Below are 17,729 nucleotides of genomic sequence, written 5' to 3'. Positions count from 1 at the left end.
CCATGGTGAATCAAGCCTCATCCTCCATTCATCTTGCCTAGATGATCCGTGTAGAAGTGAAGCTTGTCCCCTCATTCACTACTATTACAGCTCACACTGTATTGTATAGTCAGAGAAATCTGTGCCTTCATAAAGCCCAGTTAGGTCTGTATAATAGCATCACTGAACAGCCACATGAAGCGTTCTGTATGTCTTTGTACAGAGTGAGGTGTAAGGTTTCCACAGCAGTTTACTGAGAGACATGAAGATGTCAGGGATCTTTTCCTCAGTCTAGTCACCTTGTGATGCGTTCCTGGGTACTGGTCTGCCATTAGGTAACATGCAGCTTAGCCCAGTCAGCAGTTTCTTGTAGACTGTCACAGGATTTTCTTACATCACCATCATTGACCCTTTTTGCTTTATTCATGCACTTACTTCCAGATTAAATAAAACTGTCATCTTGCCATCTCTCCATATTCAGGATAATTTGGGGGGTGGGGTGGTATAATGAAACTTTTCACAGAATCTGGCGATCTTTACTAAGAAGTATTACTGAGAAAGCGATCTCTCTATTTAGTAATTTAAAAAACTTTTAAAAACATTACTATGTTGAAAATGGTATATATCAGGGGTGGCCAATCTTATCCGCAAAGGGCCGGTGTGTGTGCGGGTTTTCGCTGCAACTCCCTAATTAGATTACTAATTTGAGGACTGATTGGCTGAAGAGTCCTCACACCTGGGTTTGAGCAGCTGACCTACAGGTTATCCCAAAAATCTTCATACACACCGGCCCTTTGCGGATAAGATTGCCCACCCCTGGTATATGTTCATAATCATATGGTTTAATTTGGTTTAAGGGGAGCACTTTACACTAAGAGTACTCTTATAAAGGTTTTACAAATGGCTTATAATCAGGTCATTAATTATGTTGTAACACTTTGTAAACCATCAAAAGTTTACAAAACCATCAGTTATAAACAAGATATGATAGTTTTTGTTTTTTAATTAATGACTTATTGCCATGTGTAAGTAGCAAAAGGGAGCCTTATTGTACAGTGGTACCAGTTTAAGTGGTTAGTAACATCTGATATCTAACTTTTGTCTAATACTTATGCATGAGAGGAAGCTGTTAGGGCATGAGCAGGAGCTCAATGATCATGCAGAAAGCTAAGGAGTGCTGTGGGTCCCTATGCCTCCACTTTCACCATCTATCGCGTTGTAGATCAGTAGCCTGTCCTGTTTACTGTTTGTGGTTCAAACACACTTAGGCACCAGCATTACTTTTGACTAATAGTGCAAGAAAAGGCGCAGAAACTAGGCTTTCTGGGGTCACCGGTTCTTGTTACTGGCTGTGATTACCAGATGCTGGATTTGCAGTAAGGACCATTGAGAGTGCTACTCATTGCCAGGACTCTGACGGTTTGAGCAGTTAAAATCTGACTGTGTGACTCAGTGTCCTAAAGAAAGAAACACCAAATGGTATCAAGAAAATTGATTCCGTAAGAAGGAGCTTTAGGATTTTAGCTCAGCTTGTATAATGTAAAAACAATACAAGACCCTCTATATTCTATGAAATACTTTGTGTGGAAGAGCTTTATTTAGGTTGTGTGATGTTCTGGTTGATTAAGTCTTGTAGGTTACAGAGATACACCTGCAGGGAGGGTATATTAGTTACACTCTCCTATCGCTGCCAGAGATGGATGTTCAGTAAGAGTACAGAGCTGTACTATGCGGCACTATACTGTATTATATTGTACTATGCGGCACTATACTGTACTATATTGTACTATGCGGCACTATACTGTATTATATTGTACTATGCGGCACTATACTGTACTATATTGTACTATGGGGCACTATACTGTACTATATTGTACTATGCGGCACTATACTGTATTATATTGTACTATGCGGCACTATACTGTACTATATTGTAGTATGCGGCACTATACTGTATTATATTGTACTATGCGGCACTATACTGTACTATATTGTGCTATGCGGCACTATACTGTATTATATTGTACTATGCGGCACTATACTGTACTATATTGTGCTATGCGGCACTATACTGTACTATATTGTACTATGCGGCACTATACTGTACTATATTGTACTATGCGGCACTATACTGTACTATATTGTACTATGCGGCACTATACTGTACTATATTGTACTATGTGGCACTATACTGTACTATTTTGTACTATGCGGCACTATACTGTACTATATTGTACTATGTGGCACTATACTGTACTATATTGTGATATGCGGCACTATACTATACTATATTCTATGTGACACTATATTGTACTATGTGGCACTATACTGTACTATATTGCACTATGCGGCACTATACTGTACTATATTGTGATATGCGGCACTATACTATACTATATTCTATGTGACACTATATTGTACTATGTGGCACTATACTGTACTATATTGCACTATGCGGCACTATACTGTACTATATTGTGCTATGCGGCACTATACTATACTATATTGTGATATGCGGCACTATACTATACTATATTCTATGTGACACTATATTGTACTATGTGGCACTATACTGTACTATACCGACAGGGAGCATGAGTAGTTAATTGAGGGAGATACCTGAGTGTGTGTTTAATAAAGCTGACCTCTCTCTGTCCCTATGGCAGGTACCTACCAGGGCCAGTGGATGGGCGGCATGCGGCACGGCTACGGCGTGCGGCAAAGCGTGCCGTACGGCATGGCCACCGTCATCCGCTCGCCCCTCCGCACCTCGCTGGCCTCCCTGCGCAGCGAACAGAGCAACGGCACCGTCCTGTACGACGTCGCCTCAGCCGACACCCCCGCCAGCAGCCGTGGGGGCTTCGTCCTCAACTTCCACAGCGACAGCGAGGTGGTGACGGGCAAGCGGAAGGGCCTCTTCCGGCGCGGCTCGCTCTTCGGCAGCCTGCGGCAGCTGCGCAAGTCCGACTCGAGGACGTCGATATCGAGCAAGCGCAGCTCGGCCCGCAGCGACGCCACCATGAGTCGCATCAGCTCCAGCGACGCCAACTCCACCATCAGCCTGGGCGACGGCGACCTGCCCGACGACTACTACCCCCAGGAGGATCACGTGGACGCCACCACCACCGAGTCCTACATGGGTGAGTGGAAGAATGACAAGCGCAACGGCTTCGGCGTCAGCGAGCGCTCCAACGGCATGAGGTACGAGGGCGAGTGGATCAACAACCGGCGCCACGGCTACGGCTGCACCACCTTTCCGGACGGCACCAAGGAGGAGGGGAAGTACAAAAACAATGTGTTAGTGCGCGGCGTGAGGAAGCAACTCATCCCGCTGAAGAATCCAAAAACCAAAGGCAAGGTGGACCGGGCCGTGGAAGGGGCACAGCGGGCGGCAGCCATCGCCAGAACCAAAGTGGAGATCGCCTCCTCAAGGTAGGTGCTCCGGGACTCGGGTCCTGAGTGGCATGACGTTGGCACAGGTTGTCCTTAATCACATGTCAGCATTGCCAGCTGCCCTCAGTGACATGTCAGAGGTGCTGAATATCTTCAGTCACGTGATAGTGGCAGTGGCTGTCCTCAGTCATGTCTGTACTGCTCGCCGTCCTCAGTCACGTGTCAGAGGCGCCGGACGTCCTCAGTTACTGACTGTCCTCAGTCATCTATCACATCTCCAGCTGCCCTCAGTGACGTGTTAGATAGTGTTAGTGGTACTGACTCTCCTCAGTAACGTGTCAGTATTGCTAGCTGTCTGCAGTAACATGTCAGCGGTACCAGTTATCCTCAGTCACATGTCACATTTCCAGCTGTTCTCAGTCATGTGTCAGCATTGGCAGCTGTCTTCAGTAACATGTCACATTGGCGTTTGTCCTCAGTCACGTGTCACATTGGCGTTTGTCCTCAGTCACATGTCACACTGCCTGCTGTCCTCGGTCATGTTAGCAGCACGGGCTTCTCCCCAGTAACATGTCAGCATTGTTGGCTGCTTGCGAAGCTCGGCGGTGTGATTTGTAGGAATTCTCTATCCTGTTAATTCCCTTGATCCCTAGTCACACAGGCATTAATTAGAATAGTACCTACCATCCCCCCACAAGACCGAACTGAGAGCGAACACTGCAGTAGGTGTCACCGAGATGCAGTGAACATCGGGGGTGATCTGTAGGACAGATATTTAACTCCAGTCCTGATAGTGCCATCAGGATGCAGTGCCTCACCTACAGAGTTCAGCTCTAGTACAGCCGGCAATCCCATCTGACTCATTGTCTCTGCTGCACTAGTGTTAAATTTGGCCTGGAGGTTATCATCATCAATTCCATTCCCTGAGCCGAAGCCTCCACAAATTAAATCAATACGCCCCCATAAAAGGAGATGGAGATATTTCTGCCTGCGATACCTTATGGAGAAGAATTGATGAATACCATCTAATTTTAAGTCCCGAGTTAAGGTAGGAGGCTTCCTAAAATAGTGACAGCATTGTTCTGAGGAAACCCGCGAAGCCAGGATCTGTTTTTTAAAACAGAGTTGTCACTGGAAGCCGGCAGCTTCCAAACAGAAGCTGATAGGGTCCACAAACCTGCAGCTGCCTTTTGAAGCAGAATTACTTCAGGAGTAATAATTAAAGGATTATTGGTGTATCGATAGCAAGTCATCCAGGCAGATACCAAACCCTACAACTCATTGAATATGGACAAAAATTAATATCGTGAAGTCATGAAGGCCTTTGGAGTGATGCTGACTTCCTCCCACCCCAACCACATCTGAGCATCATGAGAGAATAACTCTTAGGAGGTGAACCTCATTGGAATTGAATTAACTATATTCTCCTAAATATTCACATCCTACCTTTTAAAGATTATCATGACTTACCGTATTCGGTATTGGGGATTTCTTCTCTAAGCAGTATGAATGTTTTTCAGCACAAGGTGTATGGAATATACCAGCACTATTTCCTACTTTTTGGATCCTGGATATGCCTGTATTTCTAACAGAGTATCCCTACTGGATGAAAACTAGGAAGACTGGCCTATATTAGTCCAAACCTCAATCAGTGGATCTGCTGTGCTTTGGCTGTCCAAAGCCCCAGTGAAACCAGTCAATAAAGCTTGTTTCTAGGGTTGTAATTACAGCGCGGCATAATGTCATCATTAGCGCACCCTGCAGGTGTGTCACCACCTTGCACCTAAAACTAGACATGAGTCATCTTCTTAGTTTCCACATTTCACCCGTTCATAATTGTACCAGAACCCGACTGGAACCAGGAATCCTGCACCATTTCTGGCAAATGGGCCACAATCCAGGCTGTGGTATAGACAGGGAGCAGAGGTGTGTCACAATGCAGGCTGTGGTATAGACAGGGAGCAGAGGTGTGTCACAATCCAGGCTGTGGTATAGACAGGGAGCAGAGGTGTGTCACAATGCAGGCTGTGGTATAGACAGGGAGCAGAGGTGTGTCACAATGCAGGCTGTGGTATAGACAGGGAGCAGAAGTGTGTCACAATGCAGGCTGTGGTATAGACTGTTAGTTAGTGAACGGCTTGCTGGAGTGATATCCACGTCAGACACGGGTGTGAATAGAGGGCTGTAGTCGGGAGGGTGCACATGTGTGTGTGGGGGGGGGGGGGTAGTTGGCAAGTTTGAAAAAACCTGGGCTCAGAGATAACCAGACAGATCCTTCAGCCCCCCTGCCCCCCCAGCACGGCCACACCTCTCCTCACACTCAGGGTGTGTACATATTGTATCGGCTCCCAAAACAGCCAGACTCCTTTGCCCCACAAAGCACACGGTCCAGTTAAAGCAACCAGGATCTATAGACAATGTCAGTATAACATCGCCTGTATGGCAGTGAAGGGCCACCACTACCTTGGATATTCCAGAAAACACTTTCAGTGGGAGAGAGCATTTTAATCCAGTTTTTTGCAGTAATTCATGTAAGGGTATAAAATCGAGTGTTATGTCACTGGGGACAGGGCAAACTTTCACAGGAAGTGCTGCTTCATGTAAACAGCTTCATTTGTACTGGAGTTGATATTAAAGGAAGTCATTTGTTTTTATAGTCTGCTAAATACACTGCTTTTGTCTGGAGTTGTATTGATGCAGGGATACGGTTTTTGGCTCTGTCTCTGAGTGTTTTCGCTCCTTTTTTGGTTCTGTTGATGAGTATATCACTCAAATTAATACAGCCATAAGCAGAACCCTGGAGTCAAAGCTCAGTCCGGACCCCAGCGTCCTTTGGTCCATGTGAAGAAGGCGCTCCTTGTCACAGGGTTGACACAGATCCTCAAACATGCCTTTCAGTGGCAGCCGTGGTAAGATGGCTTCAGATCTGCTTGTCATTAGAAATGGAAGCGTCCGAGAGCCCAGAGAGGGAGAGACAGGCCCCAGGAAGTCCGGCCGCGCCTTTGAAGTTATTCATTTGGGGCAGAGCCGGCTGTGAGAGGCCCCACCCTGTGCTCTGCCCGGGCTGGGGAGCGGAGGGGGCGCACGTGCCGGCACTGAGCGCTGACCATTTAAGGTGAGGCCCGCGGGGTGGCTTATCTGCGGCCCACAGGAACACAGCCCACCGACAGCTGATACGGCGGCCCCCTCCCCCAGTCGAGGGCAGGCAGGACTCACAGGCCTCGGCGTGCCGAGTCACTGACTTCCTGTCCACTTTCGGATCCCAGCCTATCAGAAGCCCTGAATTGACCGGCCACAGCAAAACGCGAATGTGACGGCAGAGGGAGAAATAGGAATCGCTTCAGTACAGATCCATTCATCCACAGCGGGGTTAAGGGTCATGCTGATGTCTCATTTCATTTCATGTCAGAGTTTAATTATCCATGAGGAAAGGGCAAGTACAGATGACCAGTGACATATACAAGCTACAGATATGCCATTTTCTTTTAATCATTTCTCACTGGGGAATGTTCTAATGACTGTTCTGTTGGTTTAAAATATAAAAGAAAGAAAATATAAGAAAAGGTTTCACATACAGTGCTGTTATTAAGTGTTTACATTTTAATTGTATTAAATATCATGTATGCAAAATTTTCCCGTAAGGTTTATTTCATGCTTATGACGTGCAGTATGTCTGAAATCCTCTTATCAACGGTTTTTAAGATAACAGATTTCAAACGTTTTTGTCCAGCGACGCTAAGAGGAAGTCATGTTTCTGTAATACTGTCTTCCTTGAGCGTGGATTTTTCTTTGTGTACAGTATGTTAGTTATTTACGGCCCCTTTGAGTGAATCGTCACATTAGAAATGATGGACTCCTGGAAAAAGAGCAGCTAAGTGAATGAAATGTAAATGTGCAGCATGGCCAAATGTGCCTGTGTGACGGGCAGCAGAGAGCAGGAGGCCAGGAAGAGCGTGTGTATCTGGTCATGTGCCCAGCGGTGGATCTGTTTGAGGTGTCTGCAGTACCAGAGTCACCCATATAAAGGAGAGAATAGTCTTCAAATGGAGGGGGTATTGTAACTGGGGGGGTGGTATTAAAACTGGGGGAGTATCATAACTGGAGGGTATTATAACTGATGGAGTATCATAACGGGGAGGGTATTGTAACTGGGGGGGTGGTATTAAAACTGGGGGAGTATCATAACGGAGACGGTATTATAACCGGGGGCGGGTGGTATTATAACTGAGGGAGTATCATAACGGGGAGGGTATTATAACTGGGGGGTGGTATTGAAACTGGGGGAGTATCATAACTGGGGGGTGTTATTATAACTGGGGGAGTATCATAACGGGGACGGTATTATAGCTGGGGGGGTGGTGTCATAAGTGGGGGTGGTATTATAACTGGGGGGTTTTATGACTGGGGGGATATTATAACTGGGGGAGGAGCATATCGTAATGGGGGGGTTTGCATTGACAGTGGGTATCATAAAGGGGGGCTATCGTAATGGGTGGGCGGGGGTATTGTGATGAGGGGGGTATCGCAACAGTTATTATTTAAATGAGATTAAAAAGGCAGATGTTAGACCAATGGGCCTCGGCAGCTGATGAATTTCGAGAAAGAGGCTCCAGATCGCAGGTATAACTGCTGATTGAAGCTCGTATTACAGAGGCTCTTTATGCCCATGATCTCGACTCGTCACTGGCCAGAAACACACTTTAACCACATATTCACTGTCACACTGCTCCACATGACAGGTGGGAATGAGTTGATGGCGTCTGTTTTTAAAACAGAGGCATGTGGAACCAAGTAATCGCTTTTGTATCGCTTTTAAGGACCATATTGAGTTATTTTGCTTGTTAACTTCAAGCCCATAAAACACTTTAAATGCAACTCTCAGTGGGGAATAAAAATGTAGCACAACGGAAAATTATAATTATTATGGGACAATTTTCTAAGCATGGGGTATTTTATTAACAAAGAGGTTATCAAACGCAGCGTTAGAGTGTGTCTAGAGGCTGCACTACGTGAGGCAGGGCAAGCCCCAGACATTACAGCGTATGAGGCAGAGGATACCCTGCACAGGATGCCAGTCCATCACAGGGCACAGGGCAGGGGACACCCTGGACAGGATGCCAGTCCATCACAGGGCACAGGGCAGGGGACACCCTGGACAGGATGCCAGTCCATCACAGGGCACAGGGCAGGGCACGCCCCCATCCAGGACACCAGTCCATCACAGGGAACAGGGCAGGGGACACATTGGACATGATGCCAGTCTGTCATAGAGTGCAAAGCAGGGGACACCCTGGGCAGGATGCCAGTCCATCACAGGGCACAGGGCAGGGGACACCCTGGGCAGGATGGCAATTTGGGAGGGCAGGAGACAGCCTGAATAGGGACAGAATATGAACAACTAAGGTTCACACACGTTTATTCATATTGTTCCAGTAAATTGAATGATAGCTGATGGTTAATGAATAGTTTACTGAGGTGTCCTTAGCTATCATCTTAAATTTGCAATATTAACGCATAATAATGTGAGTATTTCTTGAAGCCGCACGTGTAAGTGTCTCAGTAAACTCGCCTTCATTCATCTGCTTGATGTCTGTCATGATCAAAGGCAACACCACCTCAGATCTTGGTTTTAAACATAACTCACGGCAAGGCTTAAAACACCCCTAGCATATGTGATGTCCTTTAACTGGACAGCACCTCCTTCAGGACAGCATCTCGGGCCCTACCCCTGCGTTTGTGCTTCCCCTCATAGCCAAAGTCATGTGAAAATGATGCCCCCTCAGTGTTGCAAGGGTGACCCTTCAGCTCCATCTCTGTAGAGAAATCGGCCAGCTGCTATCCAGGAAGGCGCCTGGCCAAATGGTCACCTGACTGACCTCCTGACCAAACGGTCACCTGACTAGCTGCCTGGCGAAATGGTCACCTGACCTGCTGTCTGCTCAAACGGTCACCTGATTAGCCACCTGGCCAAACAGTCACCTGAAGCGTGGTGTTTGGCAAACAGCCGCGCAGCACAGTGAGCCGCCGGAGGGGCCAGGGCCTCTCTGCCTGTCCTCGTTTATATCCCATGTCCACAGATGGCTGGGCTGGTGAAGGACCCAGCCGCTCTGTGGGGGTAAAGTGCTTCTTTGGGTTCAGACTGGCAGAAGCGATATGGGAGCCCACAGTGAAACGCTGAGGTCGTGGAAGCATCCGGAAGCACGTGACACATCTATAAAGGTTCTGGCCAGCAGTGACACTGATTCTAAAATGGTTCATTTAGGCTTTTATTCACTGTTAGCAGGCATGGGGTTTGGTGCAATGTGTCTGTTAGTCTGGCCATCGGGCACGTTTGGGAGCCCAGCCCCCTCACCCCCAACAGAGATCCAGTAACCCCCAGAGATTGGATTAGAGATGGGTGGCCTGATACGCAGGAGGTGATGTTCAAAATCACAGGAATATAAGTACAAATACACCAGCAGGAAACATCTCCACACGCTGTTTCAGGATGTTTATTAATGCGAAAAGCACCAAAATCCAACGGGCAAACTACAGTCTGCAGAAAAGTGTTATTTTTATGTTTTATTCCATGGTGTAATAGAAAAACAGAAATGCTGTTAAGTCTAATAGGCATGGGTGGTTTAAGGCAGAACCTGTGTCTCTGAGCTTTGCGCATTTTATTCTGAAATAATTTAGCCATGTTTTCTCTGGAGTCCTATCACCTGTCTGTTCTGATTCCAGCTGTCTGTCCTGATTTATTCTGTCCAGATTTTACCTTTCTGTCTTGTTTTCACCTGACTCTTCCGGTTTCATCTGTCTGTCCTGATTTCCTCTGTCTGTGCTGATTTTATCTGCGCAAATTTCTCCTTTCTGTCTTGATTTTAAATGCCTCTTCTGATTTCATCAGTATGTCCTTATTCCTTCTGTCCAAATTTCAGTTTTCTGTTCTGATTTCACCTGCCTGTTCTGAATTCACCTTTATATCTTGATTTCTTCTGTCAGTTCTGATTTCACCTGTCTTCTGATTTCATCTGTCCATCCTGATTTCATCTGTTCTGATTTCACTTGTCTGCTCTGATTTCACCCGTCTTCCCTGGTTTCTGTTTTCTGTTCATATCTCAGCTTTCTGTTCTGATTCCACCTGTCTGTTCTGATTTCACCTTTCTGTTATGATTTCACCTGTCTGCCCTGATTTCACCTGTCTGTTCTGATTTCACCTTTCTGTTCTGATTCCTCTTGTCTGCCCTGATTTCACCTGTCTGTTCTGATTTCACCTTTCTGTTCTGATTCCACCTGTCTGCCCTGATTTCACCTGTCTGTTCTGATTTCACCTTTCTGTTATGATTTCACCTGTCTGCTCTGATTTCCCTCAGATGGCTTCTGACCTACTTTTCCTCATTGCGTTGTAGATGTGCGGCTTTATGCAGCCTGTTTCCATGCGAGTATCACGGCTTTGGTGTTTGACGCATCAGCTCCCAATGGGGGGGTGCATACAGCGTCAGCATGACCTGCTTTTCCAAGCAGCTTAAGCAAATTATTAAAATTGTGGATTTGCTGAAAGCTACATATGTTACATTAAATGTATTTATTATTTAATATCAGTGGGCCGATGAAGTCTGGGATTTCTGCCTTTCAGAAATGCATGTGTGCGCGGTGAAAGAAAGGGCATGGCTGCATAATTTTTTAATTTGATTCAATTAGAAAGCATGCATGTATTTCACAGAAGTCTGTGTAATGTTAATTAGCGTGAATAGTCTTTTGAAGTGAGGTAATGAGGGAGAGAGTCGGGTGAGACTCTGGGTAAACCCCCCAGGCTCAGATGGGAAGCGTAGCTGGGGAATTTCGCACAGTATTTAAGGACCAATGAGCTGTCATCCACGCTGGGGGGGTGTTATCAGCCGATTGCCCCCTGTAACCCCATGCCGTAAAATCACAGACTCATACAATGAGTATGCAATTGATTCTGTTTCTCATTGTTAAACTTCAGAAATGTTTGTGTTCAGGGTGAATTTCATCGAAAGAATTTCATCTGTCTGTTTATAGATCTTGTTTATTTTGTATATACCCAGTAATCTGTCGTTTTACTTTCACAAATTTCATCTGTGTTTATTGTCTTTTCCACTTCACTTAGACTTTCATAAGTAACTGCCATTATTTTGTCCTTTTGTTATGGTTCTGATCCTCTCAGTCATTAATTAAGTACTTATTTCCTTCATTTTGACAAGGTCGTCTCTATTCAAATGATCAATACAAGAGCAGTTATGCCCTTTCATTAAATCTAAGAAATATAGTTTGTGGCAGTAATATCTTACCACTGATGATTCATCTCAATTTTCTGTGCTCCGTATCGCTTTTCCAAACACAATATAAATCTGTGTTGTGGTATAATTCTGCTTAAGGCAGTAGCATTTTAAGGCTCCTCGTGATAATATGGAAATTGACATTTTGATTGCAGACTGGTAACTTCTGACCCACGTATAGCTTGTTGCTCCCGGTCACCATCATGCTGCACCTTTTTGACCTGCTTGTTCCTGTCTGTAAATGTGTGATGTTTGTATTTACACTTCACCCTCGGACGTCAGTTCAGTTCAGCATGGACACCATAGAGATAGCGGTCAGGCTGTCAAACGGGCTGGCCTTGTGCTGGTACAGGAGCTTTGAGATATGTGTCGCCTTCTTTTGCCAGGGGCAGAAGGAACGTCGGGAGTAAGGAGCTGGCCTGGTTTCACAAAGGCACGGCTTGTCATTTTTTGGAGAGTTGCCCCTCTTAGCAGAAGAAATTTGTCCTGAATTGTGAAATACTCTGACTTACAATTAGTCAAACAGCAAAACAACATTCCTCGTTTTAGTTGTTGGGGAACTGGCTTACGTTGGTGGCTTTAGAGGTTCTTTGATGCCCAGGGTCTGGGTCGTCTGGGCCCATGACTGTAATGGTCCGACGTTTGTGCCAAACATGTCTCTGGTTGACCTCATTTCCTGGGGTGAGCGTGAGGGCCAATTTGCCAACGACTGTCGGCAAATATGAAAAAGATCCTTCAAATAGGCCAGCGGAGGGGGCGAGGGGGTCCACAGAGCTTTCATCCGAAGGGGGTGACACAGTGCACATGCCTGGGGGGGAGGGGGGATCTGAAATTCAGACTTGGTGGGTAGGGCACACTCAGGACTGATTCTGCTCCAGGAAACTCTTCATGGGCAACTTTTTAAAGTCACACTCAGCACATCTTTCACTCCTGGGAGCATCTTCTGGTGCCTGATCTCTGTGTGTGAGAGTGTTTTGGTCCATCCCCAGCTCTCCATGCACCCCCCCCCCCCCCACTGCGATCAGCAGGAATGGGAGCCGGCGAGCTGGGTGCGTGAGGCTGGCTGCTGTTGGCGGCCTTCCATCGACAGGTGCTGTGCCCAGCGCCGAGCCACACCCTCTATCCCACCCGGCTATGCCCACTCCCCTCCAGTCTAGATCACTTCCTCACGGGGTTAGCATTCAGCACAGACATGCATTACTATATTATAAATAGACAGCTGTGCCCCCCCCCCCCCCCCCCCCACGGTCCCATCCCCTGTCCGGGAAAACTGCTCCCTTTGTCCTTGGTGCGATTCATCTGAAGGGAGAAGCCTGACCAGTGGCATATTTGGGCTCTTACATTTTCGACTTTCTAGTGCATCTGTGTTGTGTCAATGAGACAGACGCCACCTTTGTCTAAAGCCGTTTGGACCAGTTGGGGGGGGGGGGGGCGGGTACAATCAAAACAATGAGGAGGACAACCCAGGGCAGCGCTGCATGCTGAAAATGCATTTTCGCATTAAACACAGCCTGCAGTTCAATCACAGCCATGTAAATCTTCACAGAGTCTATCTGTCCAGTTGCAGTATCTCCAAAATATATCCTGCTTGCGTATTTATTTATTTATCCACTTATGAATTTTCTTTTCCTCTATGCATAACACGTCCTGGCTAAATGCACTCTTTAGGAGGAAATCCTGCCAGCCGCTTCGGACGTACTCTGTGCTTCCAGCCGACATGGTAGTGGTGGTTTGGAAAGTCCACCCCCCAGCCTGCGGGGCTTTCAGGGGATTTATGACACGGGTCACTCCTCGGGCCCCTGTCCTAAAAGCCTAAGCTTCGCCCGCAGTGCCTGTCTGTACCGTGGTCCTCTTTGTCAGTTTAACTTTATACTGCTGTGTCCTTCAGGTTGGGGTGGGGGGGCACTTTTATTTGGCAGCTGTGTCCCTAATCCAGATCAGAACGGTCCTGGCTCATAATGCCAAAGGGTCCGTCCACTGCCGGGCCAGACACACCCTGTGTTACGCCCTGTTCATGTAACATGTTCCTAAACTGAGATGGGCTGCTGTATCAGCCAACTGGGGAGCACAGTTCCAACAACTGTATGGTATCTGTTTTATTTAGTGTTACTGAATTACAGTATAACTTTAGAACCCAGTGCATAAAGACTCCATTGCTGCCCTCTCAGCAAGCATGATCACTATGGTCATGGGCGAACCTTTGTGTTTGTTTGGGATGGTGTTCTGGTCCAGCCGCTGGCCTTGAACCACGTCCATCCTCCCGGCCTTGTAAGGTCCAGTGCCCCGCCGGTCCGGTGTCGTCCGTGCCCTTTTGGTGACATCTTTCTCCTTTTTCCCGCTGAGCGAAGGGGGACTTGCTGCAACCTGAAACCCCCCCAGTTGGGGCTCTGGCCACTCAAATCGTTGTTCAAGCGTGTTTGAACTTCTCAAGTTCACCTACATAAACGAGCTTTGGATTCATCTGGGGGTGGGGAGTTCATGACGCCCATAGCCACTTATCACATCATCTACACCAGGTTTAAGTTGTTCTTCATTTTCTTTTTATATGGTGGAACCCTAGAAACTGGGTTCCAGATGGTATCAGGTGTTCTGGGTCATCACGGAAGTACAGCTTTCTTGGTGTATGACATCAGCCGCCAAGGCATTCCGATCTGTCGAATGTGGCACTTCGGTGCATCAATCCGTCTCGTTGAATTGCAGAATAAAATGCCATCAGTTTTCAGCTGCACAGATTGTTTTTGTCTGTAGAAGAAAAACAAACTATTTGTCACCAGCCTGGCTTCCCAAGAACCATATTGTAGTCTATGTGTGACAAAGGAATACATTTGTCTGGATGTGTTTATCCCACCCCTCCACTCCAACATCTGTGCCTTGGTAGGGATGGTGCCCCAAAGTGTCAGCCCCCCCCCCCACACCTCCAGCTCTGACAGCCTGTTATCTCCTCTGTGCAGGACCTCCCATGCCAGAGCTAAAGCGGAAGCTGCCGATCAGGCTGCCCTGTCTGCCCGCCAGGACTCTGACATCGCCAGGGCCGTGGCCAGGGAGCTGTCGCCAAGCTTCCGCCAACCAGGTAACCCAAACGGACAGCCACACTGACCGGTAACTCCCAACAACAAGGGGACCCATGCTTACATCCAAATCCCACCAACCCAGTAACCCAAACTGATGGCCACACTGACCGGTAACTCCCAACAACAAGGGGACCCACAATCACACCAAACTCCATACCATAACATTATCTGGACTGTGGTATTGGAGCTCATGGAAGAGATTGATCTAAATGAGTTTCATCTAGATGGGTGGGATTCTGGAATGTCCATGAGGCCTGTCGTAATAGGAGTCTGTAAATTCATTCAATGTGAAAAATGAACTAACCATCATGGAAACTCCCAATTACAGTGTACTTCCTATGAGAATTCCAATACAATAAAAGTACACTCAATGCATCCACCCATTCAGTCATGTTGCAATAAGGTCTTTTCCATTCAGGGTTTAGGTGACTGAAATCAGTTATGTTAAGCTCAGGGCACCTGTCCACTCAAGGTGTACAGAACCTGTCATGATAAACAGCCTTCTGGACTCCGAAGCTTCAACAGCTGGTGATTATCTCTGCAAGGCATTCTGCTAATCGCTGTGGTTGTCATGAAGAGCAGAGTTCTGTAGGGCTGTGATACTCAGCACCAGTGCCGCGAGCTGGTATCTCAGATGGGAGATAAGGAGAGCTTATTGATATTGACCAGTAAGCTGCCATGAATTAGTCACTGACAGGCAACACAGCCAAGCTAGAGGCCATCAGTAAGGGGAAATGAAAGCTTACTTGTCCTTTGTCTTTGTACAAATGCGACTGTGTGCATTTTGTACTGAAGGTGGGGCTCCCTTGTCCCAGATGGACGACTGTCGCTCGCGGGTACCGGGTCTGTGTACCGCCTCTGTTCTCTCATCTCGGTGCCGTCCCGCGTAAACATCCACACAGAGTCAGATGGCCACAGACATCACAGGAGCCCCCGACTCTATCGCCCGGCCTGTGCTGGAAAGCTCCAGAAGAAAAGAGGGCTGTCTAGCTGAGCCCAGGGGGGTGAGGAAAGCAGAACCAGGTTAGGGGCAGACGAAAGCCTTCCCCTGCCAATGAAGCTACAGGAAAATAACTAAAGAATCTTATAGCCATTCCATGCAGAAGCTCCCTGTAGAGGGTAATATTTTATTAATTAAGAAGATTCATAATTTATGATGTTAAACCTCAAACAGCATGTCATGCTAGCAAAGTATTTCAGGTCCTAAAAATTCTGGAAGCCAGTATAACACAATTTGCTCAGTCTTTTGCATCTACTGCTGGAATACAGTTTTGTTTCTATTGTTGTAGCAGTGACTGACACGCAAGAAGCTTCAAGAAATGTGGTGTAGGGGTGACGTTCTTTAACGCAGTTAAACCCTCGGGTTTCCAACGGGCTGTTGCGTGTGGCGGTATTTTTAGCGTTATGTGCCGGCCGCGCATGGAACCCCGCCAAACGGCGGTATAATAGCATATGAGTAATAGAATGTCGATGAGAGCCATTCGCCAGCGCTCGTTTTATGCCTGCACCCGAGGACGGACCATGCTGCTTGATTGTGTTATGGAAGAACGAGGTAATGCACTCCACCTACAGTATCACAGCCCACATGTCACTTTCCAGAAGCACCCAGGGTTGGGGGTCACTTCCTCTGGTGATCTTCCTTGTCTAGGTTAGAATTTCTAGGCAAAATCTGAATGGTATATCATGCTGACTGGCATTAGGCTAAGCATGATGATCATTCTTTTTAAACAGAGCAGGGGTTACTGTTACTTTTACATTTATTTATTTAAGACGCTTTTCTCCAAAGTGTCATGCAAGCTGTCAAGGAGCCATTTCGGCAAAAGTGGGACTGAGCTGAGCTTCCAGTGTAAGTTTAGTATCGGAGCAGGAGCTACACAATATGCTACAAACATCAAGAACCTTAGATAACACTTAATAACAAAAATACTTAAAGCAGTCATGTATAATACACTATAGATACCTTCATAATGCATTATGAATTGTATAATGCATTGGGAGATAAGGAGCCATAATTCATAAAGTATTATAAACATGGCTATAACTATTTATGAAAAGGCATAACACATTATAGACATGAGTATTATGTATTATGATTGCCTTATGATGCCTTATGATCTATAATAGATGACCATAGATACCTTTATAATGCAGTACAAAGCATCCTTAATTCTTATACCGGCCATTATATTGCATTATAAAGCTATCTATATTGCATTGTAGATGAGCTCTTCATAAAGCATTCATAATGCATAATTTATATGGCTATAATGTATTATGCCTTTTTATAAATATTTAAAGCCATGTTTATAGCACTTTATGAAGGCATTTATAATGCATAGCTTTAAGTAAAATATTACCAAACCTTATAAGACAGCTATTGTGATCAAAGGCAACTGCAAAATTAAAAGCATCCTGGATACACAAGTGACCAGCTATGGGAGCAGAGTTCAAGACAGAGCAGGTCAGTGGTCAAAGGGCTAGATGAGGGGTTCCCTGGACAGATGGGGCTTGAGGTGTTTATTGAAGGTTGAGAGGGATTCTGTTGACTGGATGTGGATGGGTAACTTGTAGCAACAATCAATGGACTTTGCATAAGAAACATCTAGAGTGAGACTTCTCACTTGACGGATATAGATGCAGTTTCGTTAACAGCTTCGAAAGCCAGAACCAAGGAACTGAACTAGATGCGAGTGCCAATAGAGAGCCAGTGTAAGTTATTGGTAACGCTTTACATTAACTGCAGCTTCATATTGCATTCATTATGCATTTATTGAGCATTCAGTGCAGCTTCATAATGCATTTACAATGCATTCATAGATGGAATGCATTCATATTTGGCCCCGGTCCAAATATCAAAGATGCTTTGGTTGCATCCTCGTTAACGAGATCAATCCCATGATTCATTGCGTCCCAAGCTTGCTCTTGGGAGGCAAGTTAGCAAGTATGCTCTTGCCAAGAACACAACTACGATCTCTGCGTTCTTGGAATTGAGAAACACGCCGTGTCT

General features: G+C 46.3%; 1 protein-coding gene across 2 annotated transcripts in view; it reads left to right on the top strand.

The window, feature by feature from the left end:
* jph1a (junctophilin 1a) overlaps nt 1–17,729 on the top strand; it is a 30,943-nt gene that overhangs the window by 2,504 nt on the left and 10,710 nt on the right. For both annotated transcript variants that reach the window (XM_023794731.2, XM_023794730.2), the window contains 2 exons: nt 2,646–3,411; nt 14,603–14,721. In XM_023794731.2, the coding sequence (XP_023650499.2) occupies nt 2,646–3,411; nt 14,603–14,721 (885 nt within the window). The remainder of the gene's footprint in view (nt 1–2,645; nt 3,412–14,602; nt 14,722–17,729) is intronic.

This window comes from Paramormyrops kingsleyae, chromosome 15 (genome assembly GCF_048594095.1).
Source record: "Paramormyrops kingsleyae isolate MSU_618 chromosome 15, PKINGS_0.4, whole genome shotgun sequence".
NCBI lineage: Eukaryota > Metazoa > Chordata > Actinopteri > Osteoglossiformes > Mormyridae > Paramormyrops > Paramormyrops kingsleyae.
The sequence above is the reverse complement of the archived record's forward strand: the minus strand, read 5'-3'. Positions and strand labels throughout refer to the sequence as shown.